This window comes from Tiliqua scincoides, chromosome 3 (genome assembly GCF_035046505.1).
Source record: "Tiliqua scincoides isolate rTilSci1 chromosome 3, rTilSci1.hap2, whole genome shotgun sequence".
NCBI lineage: Eukaryota > Metazoa > Chordata > Lepidosauria > Squamata > Scincidae > Tiliqua > Tiliqua scincoides.
Window position 1 is genome coordinate 127,003,851 of NC_089823.1, and position 21,090 is coordinate 127,024,940.

The window sequence follows — 21,090 nt, forward strand, 5'->3', positions numbered from 1 at the left end:
GTGCCTCTTCAATGAGGAGACCCACCCAGGCAGATCATGATACAAGTAGCTAGTTTAACATTGTCCACGTGGGCTAGTGCAATGCGTACACACCCTTTTTGAGGCTCCTCCTTGCCCCACATACATATATATACAACGCACATAGACACAAAATAAAAATAGACAACATTAATGGGAACAAGAAAACTGGATGGATCCAGGAAAGCTAGTTTTCCCTTGCCTTGTTCAGCATCAGGGAGAGGTAACTTACCCAAATAATGCAGCCAGCATTCCACATCATGGGGGCAAACCTGCCCTGGGTACAGTATTTGCCTCTTCTGACAAACACTATCCATGGAGAGAGCAGGGGCGGGCAGACCTATAGAGCACACTGGCATGAGTTGTGGGGTAACCAGCATACCCCTATTCAGGCTGAAAGTGTGGATGTTTATTAGAATGCCTCAACGGGGCTACAAAAACCTTTCTTTTTTTTTCTTTTTTTTGGACAAAAGTTGATGATAAAATGACAGGGGGAAAAAATCCCAGTCTGTTTTCTCAAAAAAAAATTTTATCTTTATATGTCAGCATGAAGACAAGGCAGTATATATGGGGTTGTATCCAAAGAAAGTCAGACATTACTAAGTTTCATTGAAGTTAATGGGACTGATGTTAATCATGACTAACTTGTCTCATTTATCTCAACGGTATTCAGATCAGGACCAACTTTCTTTAGATGCAATCCATGAATTTTAAAGTGCCTTTGCTAATTCCATCATGTCAATATTTTAGTATAATGGATATGCTTCTCTAAGGAGCTCTAGGTTCTTGGAGGGGGAAGACCACATATGGCTTGCCGTCATAGTTTCAGTTCAACTTGCATTATTATGGGGCAAAAGGGAACCATATATACTCCAATAGCGGTTGCATAAACAGTACTTAATTACTTCTAAATTCTGAAATTGCAGCTATTAAGTATCGCTGAAGAAAACATGACCAGCTACACACACACTTGCTTTCCCTCTTAGTCCAGCTGTGGTATGATGGATAAAAGAAGAAATTCACCCACCTCAGAGTGCTTCCGCCAAATGTCTATGTTCTTGCGCTGAGCTTTCGAGAAATGGTCCCAAGCTTTTTGTCTGGTGGAAGCGTTGAAAACGGCCACAATCTGCTCAACTTTGGTGAACAAGGAAGTCAAACAAGACAAGCAATTTATGTTGTGATCACTAGAGAAAATCAAAACAAAGACACTAGGAATCTATGGATGATGTCACTGACGAAACATCATCAATATCCATCCAATCATGTGTCTTTCTATACTTACATTTTAGAATTGTTGGAGATGTCTCCCCTTCAAGTCTGTCTCCATAACTTTACACAGGTTATGCATTGAATACTGACAGTTTTGCATGCGATTTTTCTAAGTACATTCATTATTCTCTGTTAAATGACCATTTGTAGATGGGTCTCTAATGTGAGAAAGGTTCCACAAGGGGCAAAGATGATCAGCCAACAACTAGAGTATATTCTAAATTTCTTCAAAAAGTGTTTCCTTTACACTGAAACCTGAGATGCTAACATTTTGTTATTTGTGCATCTGAAGAATGGTTTCTTACTTTGTTTTTTATATCAACAACCTGTGTGGAACAGTCATCCTTACTGATAATTCCACACAAGAAATTCACCAATTGCAGAGCTATTTCATGAATTTGGAATTTCACAGTAACATTAAGAAGCAAATGTGTGTATTGCTAATTCACACAAGAGACATTTGTAGAACTGGGAAAAATGAAAGTCAAAAAGCTTTCCTAAATCTCCAGTTTTGAAAGTAAATCTCCCCTCCTCATATTTCCTTTCTCATTTCTTTTATGGTAATTCACATGTTACAATAAATGGATAACATTGTACCTATCTAACAAATGTAAATGTGGCTAAGCATTTCCCTGGTTCAAATGTTGCCTCTTCAATAAATCTCACTAGGTGGCCTTAGGCAAGCCACTCCTTCTCAACCTCAGCTCCCCATCTGCAATATGGGGATAATAATACTTACCTTAAAAGGGTGTTGTAAGGACTACTGTAAAAAACATCAAGCACTCGGAAAGTGCTATGCAAATGTTAAGTAATATTGTGTATAATTAAATGTATTGTCGCTGGAGCCGATATATGACTTGCTACCAACGAAACACACATACTGGTAATCAAGTTCCGGAATGTTGCAATTCACAGATGCACTGGAGATGCAAACCATTGTTTATATCAACCATGCCACAAAATTGCTTGCACTTGTAATGAAGCTTAAAAATCCATCATGAGGATCAACTTGTATCTTGAAAATGTAAGATCTTGATCTCTTTTTTAAAAAATTTATTGTCTCTTAGTTGTACCAAATGCATCAGAATATATATTATTAGTGCAACAGTAATATAAAATCTTCCACCATTAAAGAAAACAGAAGGACATCTTATATTTACAGTATAATGTTACTTATTTCTACTCAGATGCAAGTCTAACTGAGTTCAATGAGACTCACTTTCAAGTAAGTGTGCCTAGGTCTCCAGGTTTAATCACATTTCTTATGGTCTGATTATTAACTAAGGAAAGTTATCTCAAATATTTGGATTCAAAATATTAAAATCAGTGGGGCTCACTCTGGAGTAAATCAAAGTCCTTTTGTTTAACTGGAGGATAACTCTCAATGGGAAAATGGCACAGGAACCCTTCACCTGTACCATGGTCCTAGTTGAGATCCCTCCTGTGTGGTTTACAAAACAAAACACAAGGAAAAACTATGTTTTTACTATCTCATCTAGTCTGACTCTATATATGTTTGGTAATTTCTATTAATAAATAGATTAACAGCTCATGCTTCTACTGTATTGCTTCTGCTAAAGTAATCACCACAGAAGTAATTATCAATATGGACACATACAGTTGGTTGTTTCATGCCATGCTCATAAAGATATGTCATTTTTGTGATCTCACTATGTACACAATCCCCACACTGAAGTGCTGGTCAACACAAACAGTGTTTCTGGGTGAGTTTGGAACAGCCATGAGACTAGTGACAACCTCACGTATTTATGAGATGCTTGAATAGGGGACAGTGTCAAATATGAACTAATTATCACACAACCTTCATTGAAACCAAGGGCACAGAGGCAAATATCTGAAATCAGCATTACAGCCTGTGGTTTTGTATTGAATAATACTACTGTGTTGTCTTTCTGCTTTTTTTGTTTTCTTTTGATGTTTTTGCTTTGTTTTATCTAAGATGCCTTTAAGGAAAAGAGCTAAATTAAGTGTCAATCAAATGCACACTTTCTTAGAAGTGAGTCCGATTAAAATCATTGTAAGACTTTTGCCTTTCTCACTGTTCAAAGAAAAAAGAGCACTAGGTGGGTTCTCTCTTGTTTTTATGCAGTATAAGCCATCCTGGGGACCACTTGATTGAAAGGCAAAGTATAAATCTTTTAAACAAATAATAAATGTTTGCAGAATTTGACAGAGTAAATTTAACTGCTAAAAAGTGTAACAATTAGCATCTATTTAGGAGACTCAGAGACTTGTTTATATTTCATATCCTTGTTAATTGGAGGAAGGATAGGCAAATATAGAAGCATTGTATTTAATGAATCTATTTTATTAATGAAGTTAAGATTCTAATCATTCTATTGAACCAATCCCAAGTGCAAAGAGTACTGAACTTAATCAACAATCAGTGTCTAATTAAATTAGTGATAGAAAACTCAAGTCAAAAATATTCCTGGAGTTGCAAGGAAATGGAATTTTACCATCTTCAGACTGAAAAGGTACAAAAAGGTACATTAGGATTCTTCTGTTGAAACCCTTGAACTTTGAAGTGTGCTTGTGAAAATGTTTGAGAGTTATTTCTACAGGTGCTAGCATTAATTATAATCCTTATCTGATCACTCAGGAAGATTTATGCAGTGCATGAAAAGTAGAAAAAAATATGCTTGCATTCTAATTACTAGAGACAGGTGGTTATTGCTAATGCTTATCCTGAAGAACAAGAGAGATAGGTTGGGTGAGATGATATTGGACCAACTTGTGATTGACCTCCAGTAACCAAAAATCTCCTGCAGGATGCAGCAGAATCCTTGCTGGAACCACTGCATTGCAATGTGGGGATTTAGGTTGGACTGGGCTGTTAATTGTCCTCAGAAATCATGCATTCTGGAAATGAAATTTTTGAAAGAAGAATGACAAACAATAACAAATATGTAATAATGAAAGCACTGAACAAGCATAAGACTGCAGGCTGGTTATTTGAAGGTAATGTCTGTGCAATTCTATACATGCAGAATGGAATACAGAATGTAAGCAATGGATTCTTACAATTAGATGAGAATAATTAAGGAAGCAATCCTATGCTGAATGTATACTTCTTGGGGTGGTTTAGGATGCGGCAGAATTCATCTGCACCAGCATATCTTGAGGTATGTCACAACCAGGAACTCCATCCAGCACAGCCATATCTTTACCTTTGTCTCACTCTCCACTTCTGTGCTCTGACAAAAGATGGAATCTTATCTTACTTGTGCTGAGGTCTGACTATAAGAGAATCTTGCTTTTGTCTTCTCCAGTTCTCAATACTAATGTTGCAACCCATGAGGATCGGCATGGAATCTCCGAGAATTTACATGATTCTAGACACAGTGCCTACTGAAAGTATTCTTGGAAATTTTAATAGGACCTCCAGGAATTTCCAAAATTACATCCTGATGGGGATCAAACAAAGCAAAAATCTCTAGGAACAGCTTCAAAGGAGGCAACCCTATTCAGTGAAAAGGAGGGAAATCTTTATCTCTCTCCTAAACCCATTTCTAGAGGGCTTGAGGGAGAGGTATGTTTTCTCCAAGACAGTTGAAAAGATTCCTGCTGTTTCTTCTTCATCTTAAAGAATAAGATCATTGCAAGCAATAGAAAGCTCCATCTCTCTCTGAAGCCCTCTGGTGAACTCAGAGAGTCTGGGAATACAGGCAGCTTGAATAAGGAATAGCTATAAGGAATAGCTAGAGAGGTGCTGTTTCTGGCCTTCAGAGCAAGAGGCAGCCTTGGTATCTTTCCCACCAGCGGGGTAAGAATACTTGTCCCTGGAGAGCGAATTTATGGATGCCTGGCCACAACACCTTTACTATGGGTGCAATCTTAACCCACTTTCCAGTACCCACATAAGGGCAGTGCAGCTCCAAGGTAAGGGAACAATCATTCCCTTACCTTGAGGAGGCCTCCGTGACTGCCACCCAACTGCAGGATGCAGCACACATCCCATTGGGACAGCTATGCCAGTGCTGGAAAGTTGGTTAGGATTTGGGCCTAAGGTGCTACAAATGGTCAGCAGGGTATTTTCTCTTTCAATATATAGACCTTGAACCTATACATTCTGAGACTTAAACAATAAACTGACATTCCCCATATTAAAGCAAATGTCTGACTACTGTGGAGATGAAGCATACAAGTGTCTTATGTTCTGCTTCTTTTCATTTTCTTGCTGCTTCAACTGTCCCTAAGTATTTGAGACACTGCCTATTTTCTGATATGGGTCCCTCATGCAACATTTCTCCAAATTTGCTTTTTAGTTTGAAAATAGCAATTAGTAACAGGGAATACCCCCCCCCCCATCCTTTACTATGGCTGTTTACATCCACTTTCCATTCTTGATTGCTGGAGCACCATACCTTTTCCCCATTCCTTCTCAAATGGTTTCATTCGATCAGAAATCACATACTGAACATGAACCCTCACAACATCATGATGTCAATCAGACTATACTATTTGCTTGCATCACTAATGAAACACGAGGTTTATTTTGGTGAATGCAATGCTTCCAACTGCCAACCTAGCAGTTCAAAAGCATGTAAAAATGCAAGTAGATAAATAGGTACCACCTCAGTGGGCATTTCATGCACTTAGGCATCTAGTCATACCAGCCACATGACCATGGAAACTGTCTATGGACAAATGCCAGCTCTTTGGCTTAGAAACGGAGATGAGCACCGCCCCTAGAGTCGCACATGACTAGGCTTAACACTGGGGGAAACCTTTACCTTTTATGCTTCCTACAGACACCATACTGTGCTCCTACCCAGTCAGGGATCACAAATACACTTTTGCAGCCCTCTTACAACAAAGCCCCCACAAAAAAAGCAAAACCAAGGCCTTCTCTGAGAATATAGTCAGTGTTTCTGCAAAATGATCCTCTCCTGGTTCAGCCCAACATAATGGCCTATCACAGAACATCCAGAGCAGCAGTGTGCCTATTGTGAAAACTGCATGGTTGGGAGAGTAGGTTTGTATTGGATCCAGCTCATCATGCTACTTTCAATCCTAAGTATGAAGAGTGGCCAAACAATTCATAATTATTTAGCAGTCGTCATACTTGTGGAATGCTTCTTTTGATATTCTGTTACTAATAAGTCATCCATCTTGAAAAAATGGGAAATCCTTTCCATAAATTATTCTGGTATGAAGAGGCATTCCTGATCACTGAACTGAAATTGACTATGGGCATGAATGCTGGGTCTGGCCTCAGAACCACCTTTCTTTAAGGAATGCACATCCCTACATTAGAAGGGAGGACTCCCATCTCACTTATAATGGCCCCTAAGAAAAACGGTCTTTGAAGATCAGCTCACACAATTAGTATCTTAGTCATGGACTCAAATGAAGGTCTGAGGAATGCTGTGAACACTCAGTTAAAATTCAAGCTAGAGAAACTTTAAACCTGTTGCTAATTTAGTAAGGCAACACCTTTCAAGAAATGCTTTAAATGTGAGTGGGAGAAAAATGCATGCCTGTGATTACAATGCTTACAATGCTACTAAGCATTATCACTTCCCTTTTTGGTGTGCTAATGCTCAAGTCCTTGTCCAACGAATCTTAATAAAAATCAAAAACATACCAGATCCATGCACCCTTGTAGAAAAGTTTCATGTGGAACCATACATTTCCTATGTGAATGGATGCCTCAAAGATAGCAGGGTGTTTAGCACTTTGTCAGAATAGCCTATGTGTTCTAGCCAGTGCCATGCTGTCAGTCAGAATAATTGAACACACTAACAGCAGATTCCCTTGCCCTGGTAAGACCAGTAGTTTTTTTTGTCAACAATACCAGCAGTTTAGGAAAAAAGCTTTTCTTAGTCACCTTGGAGTTATGAGCATGGCATTTTTGTTGGGATCAGCCTTAGTATCTGATCAGCTGGGATCAGATCAGCTTGGGAATCAGCATGGTTTATTTATTTTATTTGAAGATTACTTATCTTACACTGGGTAACAAAATCTGGTGCTCAAGGCAGTTTACAACATGAAAATATGAAAAAATGTAATAGACATACACAATAAAATAATGTTCTGGTACTTCCCCTTGCTAGTCTATGATGTTGGGAGAAAAGTGGCTTAGGCCTGATCTTTGAAAAGCCCTAGCCAGGATGTGGGGGGGAGGAAGGTAGAAGAGAGAAAAAGTTAAAAATAAAGGTCTACTTTAAAGTCAGAAATGAGTTCTGTGGATCTCGGCTAAAAACACTGCTTCCTGGATCAAGCCAGGTCCAGCCAGGATTGGGTGACCTTCCACCCAGAAGGAAACAATTCCATTAATTGGCTCTGCCTTCACTGAGTAAAAGGTGCAATCCCAAAGGATCAGGAATGCCCTCCTTCCTCTATCAGAGAAACTTGATTGCCTCACCCGCTTCTTCAAATGCTACCTCTCAAACTACAGTGATTGTGATACACAGTATCTATTGTGATACACAGTAGCACCTGTTCTACATAACACTTTGGCAGGGGTGAGATAACAATACATCCTCACACTATGTGAACCAGTTAGAAATCCCGGGAGTATCTTGGCAGTGAAAATGTCTACATATATGAACATAAGCAAGTTTCACAATTGAGAAGAGCTTAATCATTCTTGCAAAGCTGTGGATGAACAGCACTGTACAGCAGAAGCGCTATGAAATAAGCATTGCTACATCTTCATCAACAAACATCTGTTGATTAATCTGAAGCTGTATAAAATTTTCATTAGCCAGATGCAACCATCTTCTTTTTGCCATCGATAGAAGAAGCATTAAAAAGCAATTTTCTCAAAGGTGTGGGGCATTCTGAGAAGGCGGGGGATGAGATGCATGTAAAGTGATGTCCATCGAGGCAGAAAAATCTTAACCTCACATATACACTGATGAGGTTTGAGTTGCTGGTAATGAACTAAGAAAGAGATCGTTGGGTCATGAGTCCTGGTGCAATGAAAAAGTCTACCCAGTACAGTGGAGGTACTATGGCAGTGATAAAGAAGGCAAATTTCATGCTGGGGTCATTAGGAAAGGGATTAAAAAATGGGACTGTTATTATATTGCCCCCGCACATATCTATGGTGCAGCTGCATTTGGAATACTGTGTACATTTCTGCTCATCAGTCCTCATGAAGGTCTCAATCTTCACAGCTCCTCTGGAAGATGGCAAAACTTAGGCAGCCATCCTTTAGCTGCATGCATACTTTCAACGAAAACATTTATTTAAAACATCTCTACTTTGACTTTTCAAAAAGTTGTGATCAGACCCAGAGCCCTTGAGAGAGAGGTAAAGGGGGCAATTTGTAACCATGCCCAGTGTCAAAAAGGGGGCCCAGGAGTCAAAGGAGGGGGCCCAGAAATTTCCTGGGATCTTACACCCTGGGATCTCACTCGAACTTGGTTCCCACATGGGCAGCTGGGAGCTGCCGCAAACCATAAGCACCGGACCAAGGAATGCATTCGTGATACTCCCTTGATAGAGTATCACATTTGGGAGAAAACTGGTCTGCTACAGTAGCTCTTTGGTTTATGGATCCACTTACCATGGAGGAGTATATAGGAGCTCAGGGACACTGCTGCAGAACTAAAGATGTAGGAGTACATTTTGGTCCACACAGGACACTTCCCATTCTAGCGTGAGTCTAAATACAATGATGCTAATTTTCCACAATGATTTTCCATATTTCAAAGATTTTAGAGAGATTTAAGAGTGTGTTTGGTTTTCTATACAGGTTGAGTCTCGTTATTCGCAAGGGTTCTGTTCCCAGAACTCATGTGGATGGCAAAAATTGCATTAAAGCAAATTCATTTAAAAACCAATGTCCCTTTGCTAGATGATGAACAGCCTTGCAGACCTCTATGATGAGAGTCATTAAGTAGGCAATCCATTAATCAGTCTCTGTCCAGGTGCTTAGAAAGGCTTCACTCCGAGCCAGCGACCCCTCCCTTCAGCCAGAGCTAAGTGATTTTCTTTCTTTTTGTTATCTTAATACCACTTTAATTATCGCAATATTTGTGTTCCAAATTTGTTTTCATTTACATCTCCTTTGATCTGATATAATTAATGGAATACTCTTCACTTCTAAGGAGAATTCAGTGCATTAATATCTACAAAGAAAATGTCTACTTGTTGTTCAGCCATTTTCACTTTCTGTCTTAGTACTTTCTTTGTTCTCTGTCTTGTTGGTGTTTTCCTTCTTGCTCCTCCCACTGCTCCTCCCACTTCTTCTTTTTCTTCTTAACTCTCTTGTATTTCTTGATCCCTCTCTTTTCTTCTTTCTTTTTCTTCATTCTGTTCTTTTTGGATTTAATCCAAAGATTCTTCTTCTTCTTGAAATGATGTGCTCTCTTTCTCTGAAAGTTCTCTCTTTTTTCTTCCTTAAAAAAAAAAATTCTTAGTTCTGATAATAACTGTTGCTTTTTCCATCTCCTGTCTCATTTCAAAAATCTCCACTTCTTTAGTTTCATCCGACATTTGATCCCTTCTTTTTTCTTGTCTGTTATTTGTAATCTGTTCCTGCATGCTTGTCAGGGAGGAGTTTATTTGCATCATTTATTCAGATAATTTTCTGACCTCTTGCTTCATTTCACTTCTGAAATCCCACAACATATCCATTAATAAGGACTGGCTTTTACTAACATCCTTTAAATTTTTGGATGCCATTCTTATCAATAACAAATCAAGCCAATATACCTCTGGCTATAAAAAACAGAGATAAAATGGTCTAGCAATTTTAAAAAATCAACCAACTCTCATTATCTTGCTTCACCTTCTTGTAAGGCTAATTTCCAAGTTTTATATCCAAAAGGGGTAAGTCAATATTCCACTTCCAGTCAATAACAATGTCAAATCAGTCCAACAATTAAAGAGTCATCCAAGTTTTATTATCTTGCATCCCTTCTTGTCCAAGGTAATCCTTAATTTTTAATATCCAAAAGGGGTGGATCAGTAATCCAATTCAGGTTAATAACACTGTCAAATTAAGTTAGTATGCCTTTAAATGACCAGGCCTGAGTCCAGCCTTATTCCGTCTTCTTGCTGGGAAAGCGAAAGTGAAAGTTATTGCAGCAGTTAAAGGTTAGTTATTTATTCCTTTTCCATGCATACCATTTCAGCAGGGTGATCTTTTATCTTCCCTTATTTATCTTGTCTTATCTCTCGCCTTTTCTTCCAGTCACCCTTATTACATAAAAGAAAAAAGAAAAAACGACTCCAGCAGGGGCTTCTTTAAATCCAGGTTCACTCTTTTCCCCTCTGGGTGGCTATAAGCCAACGTAAATAATCTTAAAGTTATCTTTCCCTCCTTCGAACTTCTTGATTGCAGTTCTTTTTATAGCCTTTTAATGAACTGGTTACTCACAGTTCAAAGCTTTTTTCGCTGTCATGTTGTTGAATCTAAGCCATGGGGGGGGGGGGATCCAGCTATCCAAATCTGCCTTCTCCGAATCTTCTCCGAAGATGGCGTCCGGTATACAATGTGATCCAGCATAGAGTGATATCTAGGGATTTCCTCTGCGACCGCCGTCCCTCCTGAGTTCAAGCTCTCAGCCTTCATGTCTTCTTCTTAGACAATGAAGAGTCCCTCATTGCTGAGGTCCTCTGGAAACACATCTATTTAGCAGTTCCCCCCCCCAGAGTCCTCCAAGGTTCCCTGCTACTGCACTGAATGTTAACTCTGCCCCCCCCCCCCCCGGAAGGAAGCTGTTCTAAGTGCCTGGAGTGAGAATGATTGATGGATTGTCAGTAGGCTGCCCTCTCTCAAACTATTGTTAAACAACTGTTTTCCTTTAATTTAAAGGGCCCTTCTCATTGCATTGAGATAGAAAAATCCATGGATTTTTCCACAGGTGAAAAATCCATGGATAATTAGGTTATACCTGTAATTGCTTGCATGACTGTCTCCCTACAACAGTAAGAAAAGTAGTTTTTTTTTAAACTGTGATTTTAAAGGAATGTATTTTTCCCCTTCTTCAGGGACCAGCACATTCCTTCTCATTTGCAGTGACCATTCATGTTGAGTCAAATTCGTGTATACAAAATTTGTGTATAATAAGGTTGAACCTGTATTACCGTAACTAGCTGCTGAGGCCACATGGGTGGGTAAACCTGGGCTCTGCATCAGAAGCCTGGTAGACCTGGGTTCCAAAGACTATTTGTGGCCCCTACCCCGCCTTACTTTGCCCCCCTGCCTCTGTTCTGCCAATCTCCATCAGCATTTTTCCCCCCACTCTGTTTAACCCCTCCCCTTGGAAGAGGCCCAGAAGAAACTTTGTACCCTTGATATAATTCCTCTCAAAGGCCCTAATCAGGCATCCCAGCAAACTTTCTATATGAATGAGGTAGACACATGAATAAACCCTTTCACACATTTTATTAAGTACATATTTTTGAAATATTATCAGAGTTCACACTGTTACATCAACAGAAAGGTAGCCCTTTGCTTAAGGACGGGTTAAGTTCTCTAAAAAGTCAGCATCCAAAACCAGCATTATTGTTCATGCATGAACACTTCAGAGTGGACAGGCTGCACATGTATGAAAGCATGACATGGCAACCTTAAGCTGGGGATTACCTGTAATAACAGACAACAAAGTATTTCTAGTTGATGTTAAGCAGTAAACATGGGTAAGATTTGTCTTCTTCCCTGATCCTGGAAAACTGCATATTTTGTCCCAAAAAATGAGGCTGGAATTGAGATTTCAATGGTAAAAGGTTTAAATTTACTTCAAATTTCTAAGGTTCTCTTTTACATGTTTTCAAGAATATCTAGAAAAAGTTGTGGACATTGAGAGCAGGTAATTTTTTTAAACCTCACCATAACTATAACAATATTATCAAGCATACTGTACAGCACAAACAAGGATTTGTGCAATTGGTATGGATACTTAGTACATAGGCTCATTTAATTGTGCATAACAGTAGCATATAGATTTCTGCAGAATTTCATTAAGAGGGTTGGAGAGAATCTCTCAAAACACTGCAGATGTCTTGGGATTAAATGTTCAAAGCTTATCTGAGACTGGGTAGTGGAATCATGCTCCTGCATAAAACTCAAGTGCGATTAGGCTGTTTTTTCTGTTACGAAGCTTTAACCACAGTTTTTATTCTGTTCTAAGCTATGCTTCAAGACATAGTAAGGAATAGGGCTTCACTCAAATGGAATGACAGTCAGTTGCAATGTTAGCACTCCATTCACCTAGTACAGTTTCAGGCTCTTGTCTCCCTTGCAGTACAGAATCAAGCCCCATGAAAGGGAGGATTTACACGGCCAATGTGATTCTGATCAGAAGCCTGGCAGCTAAGTTCTGAAAAAGCAGACACCTGACAATTGATTTGACAGAAAGAATTATAGTAAAGGTAAGATGTTATAATTAATGGGCTGGAGTTTGTGAGTCAAGTTGGGAGGCAAAAGGGTGATGTTTTCCAAAGAGTACTGCTTTGCAATAGAGATTATTTCGTGATAGACTGAGCATATGCAAGTTTTAAATCCCAAGCCTGCAATTACTCCCAGATGTTTGATATGACACAACACTGCAGTTAAGTCAGTGTTGCTCAAGTTTCCTGAGTTTGGGTCCACCTTCTTAAGCCATTTCTGCCCAACGTTGCATATATGCAACAGGGACCAAATGTGTACACCTGTGGGCCGGGCAAAAATGGGTTAACTTATTTACTTCTGGGAACCATCAATGCACCACCAGTGATCTGCTCCACAGGTGAATGCGCAGATCCTGGTGTGCAGTGTGAGGATCAGGGTACTAATGACGATACTGCGTTCAAAGAAAAATAGGACCGGATAATCCCTTTCTAATTCATATACAAGGAAACCACAAAGGAGCCAGGGACCGTTCAAGGTCTTCATATGCCTGACCCAAGGCACCAAACACTAACACACCCCACCCAGGCTCTAAAGAGGACTCAGGGTGAAAGAGGAGGTGATTGGCAGCTCCTTCCCTTGTAAAATCTGGAGCTCCCATTTCAACTCTTGCAGACTTTGCAGGACAAGAAGACAGGGCTGCCAGAGCCTCTCCACTGCTGAGACAGCTGCAGCAGCAATCTCCTCCTTCCCAAAGAGGAAGTAAAAGGCAAGACACAGGTGAGCAAGCTGCTGCCCCCTTATGCCCTCTTCAACTTGCCAGAAGTTAGAGCAAATATAGAGGAGCCACTGCAGGGACAGTGGTGGCTGGTCAAGAATGTGGGTGTGATGGGTAGGAAAGGAAGAAGTGGAGGCATGACCCAGTGTGGATTGGGGAGGAGGCAGGTGGGATGGTACTCACAGCAGCAGGAGTGGGATAGCTGCCTCAGTTTCCCCTGTGTTCACTACCTTAGGCATCTTGTCTCTTGAAAGGGCCTGCTCTGACAGGAGCTCTGTTTCCCCAGTTCATATAAGGATGGATCAACCAGTTAGGATGGAGCCACTCCCTACAAATTCTGTGTGGATCAATCTGGGTCCAATGCCAGGGCTGGCATTCAATTTACCAGGCCTTGGCTGGTGGAAGAGAAAAGTACCACCTGCCTTGATCTCCCTCCCTGGAACTTCACACCCATCCAGGAAGCTATAGACCCCAAGCAACAAAGGAAAAGAGTCTGCCCAGTCATTGGCTCTCATTCACTGTACATAGCTGTATTTGTTTACAGTGTCTACAACACTACAGAAGAAGAATCATCCACTGAACGCAGAAATCAAACAAAATTCTCCATTTACCAATGCAAAGAACAAAGATAAGGTACAGCATTGTAATGCAGACCTGGATAAGTACATTAATTAGACATGTGCAACAATATTGAATTAAAACCGGAATGCATTAGTACAACTGGGACTTATGTCTTAATAGCTATTAAACTAGTTCTAAGTGAATGCCAAGAGAATCATTAATCTTTCTAGATATGTCCTGTAGCAAGATGATTAACAACATGAGCTATGAAGTACCTAGTTGAAATCTTGCCTCGGTAATGAACTTACTGGAAGGTCTTGGGTGGGTCACAATTTCTCAGCCTCCAATCTGTAAAGAAGAGCTAGCATTGGCCTATCTGGCAGGAACGTGGTAAAGATTACTGAGATAATACAGGTGAAATTCTCTGAGAACATAGGAAAACTATAAGTAAAAGAGCTACAAGTAAAAGATACTTAAGTCCACTAAGACTGTGCTGAGCTACATTCCAGTAGGCAAGTGGAAAGATGGTTGGGGTACAGCTAGGCAGGCAGGTGGGCATCAGGGGCTGTTTCTTCTTAATTAACCCCTCCTCAGGAAACTGGGTGCCTAAATCCACTACAGGGAACAGAGCACAGTGCCAAGCACCAATCCAACTTTCCCACACTGTTACTATTGTGTTTATGTCACAGTAGGACTCTTCCTGCCTATAGGAGGCAGGGGCTTACTGTCTGTTTGCCTTCATGAGCTGTCCAAGGTGCCAAGCAAGCACAGTGATTGGTCAGATATGCTGTTAGTTAAGTAGATGAGGTTTGAGGGAGCTTTTGACAGCGATGCACCCACTTTGCAGAGGCAACACAGCTGGGAGGGTCATTTTGCAATGATCTCTTATTAAGTCTCTGGGAACCACATACCTTAACACAATAGTGCTAAGCTACTCTGGTGGTGACTGGTTTCATTTTTTCTTCTGTTTCCCCTAGAGTTCAGGGAGCATCTCTGTTCTAACTCTGAGGCTAGCATTGCTCACATAGAGAGACAGAGAGGGGTGGGAGAGACAGAGAGATACTCCGCTAGCAACAACTTGGGCACACCTATCTCACCCTGGGCCCCCTTTCTCTCATGAATGTCATGTGCACACATTGCTGCTGCTGCTAGCACGTGCTGTGCTTTCAGGCATGTGTGTCATGTGGAGAAAGAGTAGGCAGCTGTACAGGGATTTTGTTTGCTCCTTGCACACTGAGTTTTCTAGTTCAGTTTGTACAAGAGCTAGAAGATTAATATTTATTTTTTTTAAATGAAAGTTAGCAATCTAGGACTTGTAATTGACTAAAGGGGCATCAGGCAGGAAAGCTAAAATCTGGGAAAAACCTTGGTTGTCAGATAACATGGCAAGCCTCCACATAGGGTCTTGGATGACCCCTTCCCTGTTTGGTAATACAGAGGCTCAGTGTAAGATTATTTTCTGGTTCTATAGACTGAGTCACAGGTGCCCGATAACCCAGTCCAATTTGAACTATGCTTGGAAATATATGTTTTAGTTACGATTTACAAGCACCATATAAATTATTACTTATTTAAATAATGTGTTGGTTGACTTTCTATGGAAGGTATCCAAGATGGCTTACATAAAGGACAGAAAAATGAAAATCAATTTATATAATAAAATATGATTAACAATGCAATTGAGTAGGGGGGACTGGATCTCTGGAGTTTTCCCGAAGTGCCCATCTAGGACCTCCAGAGGCCTTTCTGAGCCAAGTGGAGGCTGTGCACAGCCTCCACATGTCTCAGAAGAGCCTCTGGATGCAACTGGACCAGAGGCTTCAGGTTGGGCTGAATGTGGCTCATTAAGGGTCAGAAGGACCCACGTTGATCCAAATCCGCAGATAAGTAGGCTCAATCTGTACTTAACTATGTTCCTCATTTCTTATGGAGGACTGCAGGGGAACCTCTATCTGTGTCTATGTACCTTGAATTTTCAGTCTTTCAGCAACATCAGCAGTTAATTAACTTCTTATGAAATGCATTAGAACTAATTGTCCAAATATGCATTTCTAACACGCACAGAAGACATCTATTTTGGAAATTTATGACACCTAGTATTTTCAAAGTGGTGATTATTATTCATCTGGTTGTTAGTTTATGTTCTTGTGTACATTCTGTTCTTGGGTACTGGTAAATATTTTATATTTAATCATGGCATGTACAATTTTTGCACATTAGGTTCTAAAATGTATGCTTCAGCTGGCATAAAAAACTGCTCTAATCATCATTGCTCGTGATTTACTGGATCCAAGCCATTTCCCACATGGCCTGAGTAAAGTAAAGATGGCTTTTATTTTCTTTTAGCTTGACTGTAAGAATGTGTACTGTACCCTTTCATGACTAAACTGGTAAAAAATAATTTTTATTACAAAAAACAAACCCATCATGTAATTATTGTTTTATACTGAAACCCCGTTAAGGTAACGGGACTGATTGTATTATCTACAAATTAAAAATGCCCCTGCTGACTATAGGAGGCAGCTCATCTGCACGTGAGCATTTACAGGAAATCAGCTGAATGGTCCTCCTGCCAAAAGCTCTGCAGCAAATTCTGCTTATGTGCTGGTGTTTGCCTCAGATAATTAATACACAAGGCACACTTGTATGTTGAACACAAGGCACAACTTATATGTTGTAACTCATGTCTATCTTGTCACAATCCCAAAACAATACTAACACCACAGGCTGCTTGCAGTGAAATCCCAAGGGACAACCAGAATTTTTCAGATCAATAGTACAGCATACCAATAACCCAATTAATGAATCCCAATGTGAAAACAACTGGCCTTGTTCACACCAGATGAAGGTTCTTGACTGGTCTGTTTCTTATGTTTTAGATAGCTTTGGTCTATTGGGGGGAAAAAAAAAACACCAAACGCTGCTACAACTCACCTCACTTTGAAAAGTAAAGTCTTAAGAATGGTCCTTGATCTTCCAAAGTGCCATAGGATATGAATAGAAAGTGACTACGTTGCAACTACTTACCCTCAGGGTTACAAAAACACCATCACCTCTAACTAATATAAAAACAACACTGCAGGACTAACTATGGCTACTTACATTGAGTGAGGATCCCTGTTAAGGCATTTTTAAATTTTTCCTTGGCTTGCTCCATTTCTTCTTCATGCGTTGCTTTTTCATTCATGAGCTGGCGGACGTGGCTATTTGCGGATTGCACCATTGAGTAGAACTGGTTGGCTGTGCGACGGTTCACCTCGCCTCGCTCTATCCAGGTCAGCAACACTGTTATGGCCTCTGAAAATTTGCTGTCATCTAGAGCAAGCAAACCAATAAGTTTAAATTAAAAACACAAGGGTTTTTTTTTGTTTGCAATGAATGCACCTCTGCTCTTATGAATTAATAGTCTCATAAACAATGTTTATGATGTATGGCACACTAGACCTCACTTAACGCCCTTACGTGAAGTTTTATAAATTGCTTCCAAAGGTCTGACTATTTAGAGTCTTGTAAAACATAGTGGCTTGAATTTTCATTTACTCTTTATACTGTTCTAGCAACAAGAAGCAACTTTGCTCTGGGAATAATTAAATGATAAATATTTTTGAGGGCATTTCCCTGCACAGCTAGAGTAATAATCCTTTAAATATAAACCATTTGTTCAAATATTTTTTTAAAAAAAACCCTTCACTTTCAAATCAGTAGGGTGCTTACAATTTTCCCTTATGCTCCAAAAAGCATGGAAAATGGGAAATTATGATGTTTACCTTCATTTCCTTCCCGAGTTAGCTGTAAAAATGTTGTACAGTTTCACATATTATGGTGGCTTTATCAATTAGGTTCAATGCACCCACACTTTGCCGTGATGTTCCAGGTTGACACTGGACCAGGGAGGGTTGTGTCTATATAGAAATCCAACAGCCAAACCTTCCCCAATCATTTGCTAAAAATACAACTAATGGATGAATTATACAGACATCACTGAACCAAGAATGTCCAGTAAGCTTCATTCCTAAATGTGTTTGTGGGTCCAGATCTTCATGTTCCTAGCCTGACATTCTACTGTCCAAGTATTTCAAACTCAAGCTTGTTGAAATTCAAGAGGTACAATGACCACTAAGAAGTTTACAGTTTACGGAGACAACTCAGTTAGGATAAAGTTCAAAGAAGCAAGCCAAGTCACATTGAGGGATCATGAAGAGAATAACTGATAACCCAATCCTATGCATATCTACTCAGAAGTAAATCACTTTATGGTCAATGAGTCTTACTCCCAGGAATGTGTGGATAGGATTGGGCTCTAATTCATATAAAACAAGTTGCACACAGAAGTGAGCCAAGTCACACCTTTTCTAAATAAAAGGAATCATTGATCAAAACCTATGCAAAGGAAATTATTGAGCCTAGCCACAAAAATTAGCCACAATACAAGAGTGAAAAAGCTAAGGTAAGCACAGCAGAAAGCAAAACACACATGGCATCCCCACTCACGCACCCCAAATTTTCTGAAGATCTTCTGCCTTTCATATAACAGCCACACACAGGCAGAATAATAGAATCCCACCATTTTAATATTCTATCAGTTATAAATTCTGAATCCTCCATTCAATCTTACTGAAATTTGGCAGGGAATAACAAGGTCATAGTTAAACTGGATGGCACAGTGTTGCCCTGAGGTCTGCCTCTTGTAAACATTCATCTGGAATCCTATGAGAATAAAAGCAGTTTGGGGAGCAATTCTGACTGGAGAATGGTTGATGAAGATGAACAAAGAGCCCTTCTCATCTCAAAATCACAGTCTCCTGAGGTTACTTAAATTATTAAAAAACCATCCTGCTCTATCATACTTATTTCATGTAATGGGTCATCTTCACTACAGAATAACATGCTAACAGTGAGAGTGAGGTTCAGGTAAACAGAAAAAATTCTTCTTTTTCTTCTTATAAAGTACCTACCCAATCAAGTGCTATGCTAACACCACCAAGTGTGCCCACAGACTTACAATCCATCCAAAGGTAAATAATTGGGAAACAGGACACAAGGGGAAAGAGCAAACACGATTTTTGTTTGTGTTTTTGGCTGCAGCTGTGTACACACTTAGGCTGCATAAAGTCCATTGAGGTTCATGAACGGCAGAATTGCAGAAGTCTGGACCTCAATGGACACATCTGGGATCACAATGTTTTTCCTTACAGTTGACAGGTGTTTCCCTCCATGAATGAAAAAAACCAAGATCACAAACTCCAACGAGTGGCACGAGCCTATTAGCAGCATATTAATTGATGGTTCTCTACAACCAACTACATTGGTTGTATAATTAGGAAATACAAGTGGCTAACAATTTTACATGTGCTACAGGGAAATTCTTCACAGCAGAAAGGTTTTACTCATCATAATGCTCTCTCAGTGGGTTATTTTTAAATCCTAATTTCATTGTCACTTCTGGCTTTCTAAATTGATGAGCTAACTGCCCAGTGGCTTACATGCTGAAATTCATCTTCTTTGTCAAGAGCAGAACATTGAATTACTTCTAAACATTTGCAAGTTCACCTGGATCCTAGCCAATAAATTTATCTCTTGTCTGGTGAAGTCAAATATAAGCCAGTTTAAAAACCAAGGCTGGTTTACAGCCCTTTGAAGGCTTTCCTTGTATTACTTTGAGGAAACAACAATAAAAATATAAAGAGCTATGTCTTTATGCTATGTCTCTTTTCATAATTACTCTTTAAAAATCCAGTACACACTGAAGCACTTTCCTGCAGTTTTAAAAAACTTTAAAATGTGTTTTAAAGAAATTACTACTGCGATGACAGCTCGTCAATTACTTAAACATACACACTACTTATGTGAAGCTGCACTATACCTTGTAGAACAGGATTTGTCTTGAGAGCTGTGATGTATTCCTTTGAACACCATCCGTTTATCAATGTCAGCCAGCTGGCTATCCATTGTAAATTACCTTTATGAGTTTTTGTACCTCAAGGCGACAAATACAGAGGGTTTGTTCAAATTTGTAGATAGACACTCTCACTTTGCACAGACACCAAGGAAATCAAGGAAGATATTAACCTCATTCACACTTACATTATTTATTTATCCATTTCAAAATGAGCATGCTGTCCTTTTGCCAAAAAAAGACCTCCAGGGCATTGCACGTCACTGACAATAGATATACAACTAAAAAAAAATTGAAACGTTAAAAGTCACACTACCTAAAAACTTATGGTGGAGAAAATAAATGTTATTGGCAACCTTCAGTCTCAAAAGACTATGGTATCGCGCTCTGAATGGTGGTTCTGGAACAGTGTCTAGTGTGGCTGAAAAGGCCAATTCGGGAGTGACAATCCCTTCCGCACTGGGAGCAAGTGCAATCTGTCCCTGGTCTGTCTCCCTGGCTATGGGCCTTCCTTCTTTGCCTCTTTGCCTCAGTCTGTTGGCCAAGTGTCTCTTCAAACTGGGAAAGGCCATGCTGCACAGCCTGCCTCCAAGCGGGCCACTAAGAGGCCAGGGTTTCCCATTTGTTGAGGTCCACTCCTAAGGCCTTCAGATCCCTCTTGCAGATGTCCTTGTATCGCAGCTGTGGTCTACCTGTAGGGTGCTTTCCTTGCACGAGTTCTCCATAGAGGAGATCCTTTGGGATCCGGCCATCATCCATTCTCACAACATGACCGAGCCAACGCATGCGTCTGTTTCAGCAGTGCATACAAGCTAGGGATTCCAGCACGTTCCAGGACTGTGTTGTTAGGAACTTTGTCCTGCCAGGTGATGCCGAGAATGCGCCGGAGGCAGCGCATGTGGAAAGCGTTCATTTTCCTCTCCTGTTGTGAGCGAAGAGTCCATGACTCGCTGCAGTACAGAAGTGTACTCAGGACACAAGCTCTGCAAACCTGGATCTTGGTATGTTCCATCAGCTTCTTGTTGGACCAGACTCTCTTTGTGATCTGGAAAGCGTGGTAGCTGCTTTACCGATGTGTTTGTTTAGCTCAGTATCGAGAGAAAGAGTGTCGGAGATCGTTGAGCCAAGGTACACAAAGTCATGGACAACCTCCAGTTCATGCGCAGAGATTGTAATGCAGGGAGGTGAGTTCACATCCTGAACCATGACCTGTGTTTTCTTCAGGCTGAAGTCAGTCCAAAATCTTGGCAGGCCTTG

General features: G+C 40.2%; 1 protein-coding gene across 1 annotated transcript in view; it reads right to left on the minus strand.

Annotated features, from left to right (window-relative positions):
• The window catches only part of ENOX1 (ecto-NOX disulfide-thiol exchanger 1), a 136,770-nt gene that overhangs the window by 58,239 nt on the left and 57,441 nt on the right, over nucleotides 1-21,090 (minus strand). Inside the window, exons 6-7 of the mRNA XM_066620142.1 lie at nucleotides 17,040-17,252; nucleotides 1,046-1,152 (exon numbers count right to left, since the gene is read on the minus strand). Coding sequence (XP_066476239.1) covers nucleotides 1,046-1,152; nucleotides 17,040-17,252 — 320 coding nt within the window. The remainder of the gene's footprint in view (nucleotides 1-1,045; nucleotides 1,153-17,039; nucleotides 17,253-21,090) is intronic.